The 10,963-nt window shown below is 36.2% G+C and overlaps 1 protein-coding gene across 1 annotated transcript; it reads right to left on the bottom strand.

Annotated features, from left to right (window-relative positions):
* Positions 1 to 831: 831 nt before the first annotated feature.
* LOC131610869 (NPL4-like protein 1) lies at positions 832 to 7,682 on the bottom strand. The gene is made up of 2 exons (XM_058882926.1): positions 6,473 to 7,682; positions 832 to 1,334 (listed from the first exon to the last, which is right to left on the bottom strand). Exons 1-2 carry the CDS (start codon positions 7,460 to 7,462, stop codon positions 1,080 to 1,082), a joined length of 1,245 nt encoding a protein of 414 aa, XP_058738909.1. The 5' UTR covers positions 7,463 to 7,682; the 3' UTR covers positions 832 to 1,079.
* Between the last annotated feature and the right edge of the window lie 3,281 nt (positions 7,683 to 10,963).

Raw genomic sequence — 10,963 nt, 5'->3', positions numbered from 1 at the left:
AAATAAAATTCGTTACAAATCATTTGTGAATAGCAATTATTTCATGCGTGTAGAAATATTTTATTTTTAATTTATATTTGAAAATCATATCATTTGTGAATAGCAATTATTTCATGCGAGTAAAAATATTTTATTTTTAATTTATATTTGAAAACTACCATTCAATACAACATAAAAATCCGCTATGAGAAAAAAACAAGAGAAAAACACTGTCAAATATATAATTAGATATAGTAAAAAGGTTGAAGACCTTACAAAAATTGAAAATATAATAAGATAAAGATGATACAAAAGTTTAAGATATTGTAAAAATAGAGAAAATAATATTGAACTTGTCAAAAATGATTAAAAAATAATTATCTTAACAGTGTAAAATTTTACACTGTCAATACATCACAACCCTTGAAAAGAAATACTTTATATATGATTTGAAGAAAAAGTCAAACATCTACAAAAAAAAATTAAATAACGGATATGATATCTACAAAAAAATTAATTAACGGATATGATTTCTTTGACAGTATAAAACTACTTTACACGGTGTATTTTCGTTAAATCCTTATATTTTGTAAAATAATATTTTAATATATTGATTTTAAAGGCATCTCTTTTCTCTCTGTTTTCTTTCTTTCTCTTTTTATTTTACGCTTTTCTCTTTGTTTTCTATCCAGAATTCAAAATAACCGAATCTTAAAATCTGAGCGCAAGGATAATGTAGCTAAAGTCGGATATTTAGCTGCATGTCCACCAAGAACTTGATTGCAAAAGCCATCTCCAGCAGCTTAACATTTCATTTCAATAGTCTTAAAAGCATTATCTGCTATATCTTCGCACATAAAATGACAATTTTTCATAAGTGCTATCTCCAATAAATTTAACCAGAAACACACGTGGATTACAATATCAGTTCATTTATGCAGCAATGCCACGAGAAGTAATGTTATAAGTAACCAACATATAAACATTGTGTGCGCAATTGGGAAATATGCACTAAATTACTGTCAAGGACCAGAACATATAGTGCATGTTTTTTTGTGTGGTCATAGTCCTACATGAGCCCCGAGCACCTGCATAAAGCACTAAGCAGCACTAGCCATGGACTCAATAAGGATCTGGTAACCTTCTGGTACAGCACTCTGTGTCAGTACACATTCTGTCAATGCAGGAACATCAGCATTCACGTCCAAAACCCTTGATAGTACGAGAAGAAGATGAAAATCTGAAATTCGTTTCACAAATGGAAGACTTTTAGTCCGTTCAAGATGATTCTTCAGCGCATTTGCAGTCACTTGAATTATCCGGTTCTCAACGGGAAATGTTGATGAAAGAGGACCCTGCAATTTGGTAAAAGCGCACTCATGAGTTTCACAATGCTTTTATAATTTGCGAAGACTAAAGCTTCAAATAATATAACAGACCAAATTAGGCATGAATAACATAACAGGAAGAAAAGGCTTCAAATAATATGGCATGTCATATTAGTATTGACCCACATGATATCAAACCAATAAATAAATCATTATTATATCTAACAATTGTCATGTCAAGAAAACCTTAATTGTTCTGTTTCAGCTCTTCAAACTTATCACAAATAGCATTTTTCAACAGAGCACACATTTGTTCTACTCGACTCAGGTCTTGGACAGTCCTCCACCAAAATAAGGATTTGATAGTTAGTGGAATTTAGAAGAAAAGAATGATTTTTATGACACTGTTAAAGTTTACACTGAACATATACCACTTGGTTCCAGTGATACAGGGGAAAAATTGGATCATAAAACTCTAGACATTTACACAACTCTTTTGACATTTGTTTACCTTGTTAAAAAAAAAGAATTACAGTAGATAATTTATCAACCACTCAATAAATAAATTTGTTAATCCAATTCAAAGAGACTGACATCTGAAACCTAAACTCAGATTAACCGAAGATAACCATTTTAAAACAAGAGTGTGCAGACTCAGTTCAAATAACTAGAATCAATACTACAGTCACTAACTTAATCACACTATATAACTTTACCAATACAAGGACAACTATTTTACAAAGAGAGCCCCCATAACAGTAACTGGTAGAGTCAGTTCAAATCATCACTATGACCAACCCATCTTAGAAGATTAAAATACTCAAAAGAAATTAATGGTGGTGTCGAAATCCCACTTGGACAAAATAATAACAGTATGTCTCAACAATACAACTATAATAGAAATCTAGAAGCGTCTACACAAGCACACACAGACAGGGCAAAACAAAACCAATATCAAAGTACAAAACTTCTACATACTAAACCTTGAGAAATTAGCTAATGGAACTGCTTAGAATAAAACTATTGAACTCATTCCATACAACACACATTTATGAAAAGTTTCTAAACTAACTGTTTAGACTCTGAAGGATAGAATGAATAATATTCCAAGTATATTAGTAATCATTCTTTCATGACACGTATCAATTCCTATGTTCGTGAAAATCAAAAGCTCACTTGTTATTTAATCATGCCCATATTTTGAACATTTCAATTCTTTTTCCCCTCATAGGAAGATATATTGAATAACAATAGGCAGCAGACTTCTTATAGTCCAAATATCTACCCTACATGCAAATCATGTTCGGGAAGCAAACTAGGTTGTAGGAAATATGATGCAATTTAAAACATTTCCTGATTTCACGAGAGGTTAGAGCTAAAACATTTGTTGTTTGAGCTGGAGGATGGCGTTGAGGCCTCTTCATTTATCGAGTTATTTAGTTAGATGATGCTCTGATACCAACTATGTAACACCCTAACCTCAAACTCTATTTATAAAAGATAAACAAATATTTCTCCAAAACAGGTGTTACACATACTCATTCAAAAATAAACATAAAACAGCCGCGGAAACTCAACTTCAAATTGTCTCAAGGAAAGAAGGTATTTGATTAAATAAATAATCCAAACAGCAACTCATACAACGTCTCAAACCCAATTTCCCACACTTGAAACACTTCACTGCAGTACATTCTGAAGCACGATGACCCAACTCTCTACATTTGAAACAGAAGCACCTCCCCCACTTGTTTCTTTCCTACCTGAAGTCTTCGGTTTTTCTTATCCGCTGGAGTCACATACAACTTACTATAATTCTGACCACATTCTTCTTATCACTAGCACTCTTTTAATGAGATGATTTGACTCTACTATAATTCTGACCACATTCTTCTTCTCACTTACTCTTTTAGTGAGATGATCTGGCTCTATTATAATTCTGACCACATTCTCCTTCTCACTAGCACTCTTTTGGTGAGACAATCTGGCTTTGCTATAATTCTAATTACATTCTTCTTCTCACTAGCACTCTTTAAGTGAGACGATCTGGCTCTGCTATATTCATCATAGATTTTGCATTTGTTCGACAGAACTGAAAACCACAAATTTCCTGATAACCAATGAAATGCTTGATTTTAGGACGTAAGCCACTCTCGAACTTCACGCAATTAGAACCTCCAGCTTCCGAACCATTATAGTGAGGACAAAATCTGATTAGTTCTTTAAACCTAGCCGCATAGTCAACCACAGTCATACTTCCTGACGTTCGCAACAAGGAAGTATAATCATGGTTGACTATGCGGCTAAGTTTGAAGAGCTGCTCAGATATTGCCATCATTAAAATGGTGCGGAAGCTAAAGGTTCTTAAGTGCGTCAAGAAATTCTTCGTTTCTCAATTTTGGCAAATAAATGCCGAATCCGTGATGAAGATAGCAGAGCCAGATCTATTCACTACAAGAGTGCTAGTGAGAAGAAGAATAGGGGTTAGAATCGTAATAAACCATATGTGACTCCAGCGGATAAAGGAAAACAGAAGTTTCAACAGAAGACTTCAGCTAGGAAAGAAACAATTGGGGGAGGTGCTCCTGCTTCTCTTAAGTGTATGAAATGTGGAGAATTGGGTCACGGTGCTTCAGAATGTATTGCAGTGACGTCCTTCAAGTGTGGGAAACCGAATTTGAAACATTTTATTATTGTTATGAGTTGCTGTTTGGATTATTTATTTAATCAAATACCCTTATTTCATTAAGACAATTTAAAGTATGTTTGAAGTTTAAAGTATGTTTTATGTTTATTTTTGAAAGAATAAGTTTGTTGAGTATGTGTAACATCTTTTTTGGAGAAATATTTGTTTATCTTTTACAAATAAAGAGTTTTCGGGGTTAGAGTGTTACATAGTATCACACTCTTTAGCATGAATGAAGAAGGAACATTTTTCTTGCGCATAATGGGTCTCCTATGGGTCAAACTTTTGAAATAAATCAGACATAATCCATAGAAAACGGTGTAATGCTAAAATGCAAATCATCAAACTAAACAACTATATTTTTTTGCACACTCTAATCCTATGCATAACATAGTACAAGTAAGAGACAAGCCCTGCAATTTAGTCATTTCAATCACCCTGGGTATCAATTGATGAGCAAAGATGGGAACTGTTCCTTTACTACCTACACAGCTTACATGCAATCCATTTATTCTTCCTTAAAAACCCCGGCTCAAAAGAGCTCAGTATGCCACTTCTAAGCACCCTACAAAAAGTGTTTTAGACGAAATGATGATAAAGTTTATACCTATAAAGCACAGACACTCAAAGGATTAGGAGTGTCTTCGTGTAAAAATGTTAGTGTCCGACACTTGTATAACACCTAGACACATCTACATGAATAATAGATATTTGTTCTAATTTTTTCCTAAAATTGTAAGAACAAAAAACCTTTACAAGTAATATATTATGTATTTTAATTAAGCATTTGAAAAGTTGCCGCATGTTCACGTCTACATGTCTTTTCATATGCGCACATATTGAACATCTGCGTTGTTAAAGATCTTAAATTTGATTACATCATTTTTGAGATAGATGAAGATGAAAAACTAGCATATCTTTAATTTTTTATATTCAAACAAATTGCTCAATTTAGATGCACATATAAATTTTGATTCTCAATTTAGATCTTTTAGTGATGATGTTTATATATTTTATTTAATTATTATTAATGTGCATCACGGTGTGCTATGTTTTTTACATTGGCGGTGCCAGCGTGGAAGGTGTTTGTGCTTCGTAGTTTTATGCTATTTCAGAGAAAATGTGGTGAAAAGGAGACGGACGGGATAAAATGAAAATTTAGATGGTTATGAGGGGAGAAGGTATAGGCATAAGGCATATTGAGTGAAATAGTAGTAAACAAGATGTTTGAAATAAAAGAAAAGGTATCCACTATCCCCACTTGCTCAATTTGGAATGGAATAAAAATGGGGCATTTAAGCAAGAATCTTAGTTTTAAATTCAGGTTTGCAACATCGATAGATTCTCGAGGTCTCCACAGCCGTATCATGTGTTGCATAGGTACATGTACGGTACAAAGTATGAGATATGGCTTGTGACATTTATATAGTCCTTAATTTTGCAATTTTATTGCATTTATTTTGGGTAAGTCCATAATTAATTTAAGTTCTTTTAATGAAGCCACAACTCCTATGAGCATTTATTCTCATATTAAATATTTGTGGGCCAAGCCCATTATTTACTAACTCTAAGTATTTAGTGTGTTATTTTGGCTAATGGTATTTTACATGCTAAGCCGCAGCCGCAGCCGCAGCCGGTGAGTAAATCTTTGTCACTCAATCTTCTTCATCAAGTCTTAGAACAGTCTCTTCATCATGTCGTGTCTGCATCCTCTTCGTCGCAAGCTCTCTCTTTCAGCTACCCAGCCCCACCAAGTCGTACCAGATATGAGTATCCAGCACTCAGTATGTATCATAAATGTACATGTGTCTGATACATACCCAATATAGGTACTTTCTTTTCTATTGTACATGTGCTTTAGAGGTTGTATTGCAACTACAGCTGTGGCCGGTCGTGGCATAATTACAATCACCGCCGCATCTACAATTCCCAATTAAAACTTTGGATAGAATGATTACCCCTACAGTTTCTCATTCATCTTCATGTTTAAATATAGAGAGTTTATGATAGAACCACATCTTTAAAGCTTATTGAGGTATTCACAACCGTAACAGGACCACAATAATTTGTTTGCAATTCTCTACATCGGCAATTAGAACTGAAATTTTAAAACCTAGAATAAATGGTTTTCCTCACATTTTTCCACTCATCTTAAATTGTTTAAACCCACAAACATGGATAAGAACTATTACTTAACAAAGCACTCCGAATTCAGAGAAACTATTCTTCTAGAGCTGATCAAAATAGCTTATACCTTTATGTAAAAGCAAATTGATGTAATTTTATCTTATAGACATATTTTATACATAAGTGCTTATTATACTATAGCTTAAACAGGTTGTTTATCCAAATTCCAAACAGTAATACAAGTAGGCCTCGTCATTTAGCTAATAGAGTAAATAGGTAAAAGTGAATCACAATAACAGACACAATAACATAGAGTAAGCAAACGAAAGAGAAAAACAAAGGACATAAAACATACCTGATGATCAGCGATTTTAACAACCACCAAGAAGAAATCATTATCAACCTCTTTAGTATCCTTAACCCCAACAACCACATCCTTCTTCATCACAGACAACTTAGGATCATGATCCTCCTTAACCTCAATATCAAACCAACCTTCCTTAAACAACCTAATACACACATCACTCATCTGAAAAGCCTCAAAATGCACATCAGCACCACCAGCTTCCTCATTCACCTCAAGCTTCACCACCGCAGTAACCCACTCCTTCAAACCACTCTCAGCATGATACTCAGCCGCCTGCAACACTTCCCTATACGACAAAGTATAATCCTTTTTCGCCTGACTCACACTCTGAGTAAAAATAAACCCAACCCTCCTCATCCCCAACCCCGCCGCAATAGCTTCCACATATTTCTCCTCCTCCGAATCCCTAAAAAACATAAGATTCTCCTCCAACCCTTGCTGCGGCGGCTCATATATAAAATTCACCTCAACCTTCCCCTCCTCAGAAACAGTCCCATACATAAACCCACCTCGCTTAACAGCAAAAGCCAGAGTCTCATTCACATAGTGCTGAAACGCGTTAGCGCAATCGCGATCAAACGAAACAATTTCGCAATGCGGATTCTCTTGCCTCCCAACCCGCATCTGTTTCGCGATGAGATCATCCATGGTCATCTTCTTACCGAATGAACCAGCAGGACTAAAAGCTGCCGGTCCCTGAACCCTACGTTCGCCTTCGTAGGCTAAAAACACGATTGAACCGTGGGAGAGGTTTAAAGCTGATAAAGGAGTGTTAGGGTTTGACATATCGGTGAATCGGTGAAGATCTTCGAGGGATTTGGCGAGTAAGAGGTTTTGGTTAGTGGAGAGGGTTTGGTTGTGAGTGGGGATTCGCAATTGTTTTTCAATTATGGATTTGAGGTCGGAGATTTTTGTGGCGTTTGGGTTTTCTAGTTTTACTCGTTCAAGGCCGTCACGGCTTCGAATTCGGAGCATCATGGTTGTTGTTGTTGTTTGGGTTTTGGTTGTTTTAGGTGATGATGAATTGATGATTGTTGAGAAGATGGAAAGGGGTTTTTGAGATTGGAATGGAATAAGAGAGATAAGGGGAAAGGATTGCTTGGGTTGAAGTAATGGAAAAAATGCTGGGGAAGAAAAGAAGTTACTTCAGCGTCGAGGGAGAAAGGGAAAGTTACTATACTGTTACAGAGAGTTATTTGTAGCACCGTTTGATTTTATGTAATCTCATTGTATGGGCTCCACAACGAGTCTGAATTATGATGGGCTTAGTGCTTGAGAAATTAACTTTCCACCCCAAAATTATATTTGTCACCCCAAAATGAATGAAACGACCTAAATGTTGGAAAAAAAAATTATTATCATATTTTATGAAAATTGCGTGAAACATTGGATTTTTTAAATTTTTGGGCGATACCGGAAATTTGAAGAGCGTATCAGAAATTTCAAGAAAACAAGTAAGTTTCCGGTAGATTTTATGAAATCTCCGGTAGTTTGTATCGGAAATTTTAAAATATCTGGTATTTTGTACCGAAAATTTCACAATTTCCGGTATCTTTATAAAATTATAAAAATATCAGAAATTTTGAAATTTCCGGTACAATTTCCTATACCGGAAACTTTGAAATTTCTGGTATAATTTCCGGTCCTGGAAATTTTGAAATTTCTGGTATTTCTATTTTTTTTAAAAATGCTATTTTTCTTATATTTTTTAATTTTTTTCAGTGAGGACTAGAGGCAGAGATGATACTGTTGCGGGCCGGGCCATTGATAGAGCCTATGCTCGTGCTCGGGCGACTGCTGATGAGGCTGGTACCTCAGTGTTACCTATTGAACGCGTTCCTCCGACCGGTTCTAACCGGAAACGGAGGGCTGAGCACGCGGGTAGGGGGTTCCGCGCACCTCGCCGCCGGAGTGGTAGAGCATCCACTGCTGTGGACGAGCAGGTGGTTCAGGATGAGATTACTGAGGTTGAGGTGGTGGTTGTTGTTCGGGAGCCGGTGGTTGTTGCTGAGGAGCCGGTGCCTGTTGCTAAGGAGCAGGTACCTGTTGCTGAGGAGGAGGTTGATGTTGTTGAGGAGCAGGTGCCTAGAGTTGAGGAGCGGGGGAGGTTGATGTTGTTGAGGAGCAGGTGCCTAGAGTTGAGGAGCGGGTGATTGTGGTTGAGGAAGGGGTTGCTGAGGAACGAGGTGGTGCATAATACAGACACCACCACAGGTGTATCTACGGAGCCATCAGTACACATTAATGGAGCTTTCCCAAGAGGACCTTCTGACAGGTCTGTTTTGACATGATATGCTGACCATGTCGCTTATAGGATATGGCAGGGCGAGGTATGTAACATTGCTTAAGTGCTTAATTTTTATTATGCAATTTTTAATATACACTGTTTTAATTGTATTTTTTTTTGTTACAGGAGCGTCCAGTGCTGAAGGTCACTTCTCACGGGTCGAAGTTGAAGAACTTACCCGAGAGACCAATGCCTATGCAGGTGGTGAGGATAGTTTGGGACTTTCATTTGATGGACTTTGCTGGATGTTTCTTGACCATGTTGGACGCCACTCTATTATCAGCTTTTGTTGAGAGATGGCACATGGAGACCTCATCCTTTCATCTTCCTTTCGTGGAGATGACGGTGACTCTGAATGATGTGCATTTCCTATTTCACCTTCCGATTGCTGATACGTTTTTTACACCAGTTCATAGGGACCGGGCGGTGCAAATGGTGATGGATGCTTTAGAGGTTGATGAGCTTGTTGTGCTTAAGGAGTTTGGTGACACTCAGGGCTTTCACCTCAGGATGCCTTGGTTGAGGAAGGTTTATCAGGAGCTTGTCGTTGCAGGGAGGTATCAGGCTGCCGCTATGGCGTACATGCTACATCTAGTGGCATGTACTCTCTTTGCGGACAAGTCTGGAGTTTATATAAATGTCTGCTATCTTTCTCTATTCAGCGACCTTGAGACCCCATGTTGGACTTGGAGAGGGGCGGCATTGACGATACTGTACATGACGCTTGATGCCGCATCTCGTCCTGACACCAGACAGCTTACTGGTTATCTGAGCTTGTTGCAGGTATATATTCTTACATGGTTTTTTGTGTTTTATTATAATTTACCTGGGCTTGATTATTTTTATTTATGCAGTGTTGGATCTACGAGCACTTCCCTCACATCTGTGAGCAGAATACCCATCGTTGTCGAAAACATGAAAACCTAGGCACTACCGGAAGACTCTGGACTAATCAGACACTTCATTATATCGTCAACGGATCTTTGGATTTGCGCATCCAATTCGATTGAACCTTTAGTTATCCTACGGCGAAATGATTTCCACATGGCCTTCACATCTTCATCATTCTTCAACTCGATTAAGTTGTATTTCACCCTTCCATTTGTATTAATCTAGTCCTCCCGAAACTCAATCTTTGTCACCCTCCTGTTATCAAAATGAGGCAGCAAATTGTTCAACGTTTCTTTCAAGGTGGCAAAGGATTCAGGCCCATCTGGAATCTTGGTTTGAACAGCAGGGTTGCGGCCATTGAAATACACTTCTACATTAATAAAATACCGAGGAAGAGACATTTTGTTGAAATGATGAGTTATCTGATAACCCTAAGACCCCTATTTATACAAATGGTGATGCATTCTAAACCACACAAATGTATCGGTGCAATCAGGATCCTCCAAAGTGTCGGGAAAATCTCAACCGTTTAAAAAACCAAAAATTACAACATACCAGAAATTTAGTTAATTTGAAATTTCCGGTATACCGGAAATTTCAAATTAACTAGATTTCCGGTATGTTGTACCAGAAACTTCAGTTAAAAGGAAATTTTGAAGTGCATACCGGAAATTCTTTGTTTCTCAGCTTTTTTCCAACAGGGGTAAAATTGGGTTAAAAAAAAGGGGGTGCCAAGTATAAAAAATGGAGTAGCATGTAGATTTCTCTTAGTGCTCGAGTTTCTACCAGAAATCTTTTTAGTCACTTTCCAAATTGTATTTGGCACCTCCCACACCCTTTTTGTTTTTATTATATAAAACCCGATCAATATTATATTTTTTTTACATAATTTTCTTTTTATTTTCTTTCACAAAAATTATCAAAGATTTTTTTTTAGATTCTATGTAATTTTTTAGATATTTCATGTACACTACTAATTTTTGTGTTTGATAACAAGTATATTTTTAATTTATACCGCATTTTAAAAGTATTTTTTGGAGTTTTTTAATTTATTTTTACCATATTTTTTAATTTGGTAAAAATACAAAGATTTGTCCATATTTTTAGAAAAATACGGTAAAAACACATATATTACTCCGAATTTTTTGAAAAACTCGATAAAAATGCATAATATATGTATGCATTTTTACCGAAATTTTCAAAAAATCCAGAGATTAGAAAATGAGAAATAGAGATTCACATTTGAATTTTAGTATTTAAATTTAATGAGGAGAAACCTCCTTAATATATGAAAAAAATTG

This window comes from Vicia villosa, linkage group LG6 (assembly GCF_029867415.1).
Source record: "Vicia villosa cultivar HV-30 ecotype Madison, WI linkage group LG6, Vvil1.0, whole genome shotgun sequence".
Taxonomy (NCBI): Eukaryota; Viridiplantae; Streptophyta; class Magnoliopsida; order Fabales; family Fabaceae; genus Vicia; species Vicia villosa.
This window is presented reverse-complemented; position numbering and strand designations above follow the sequence as displayed.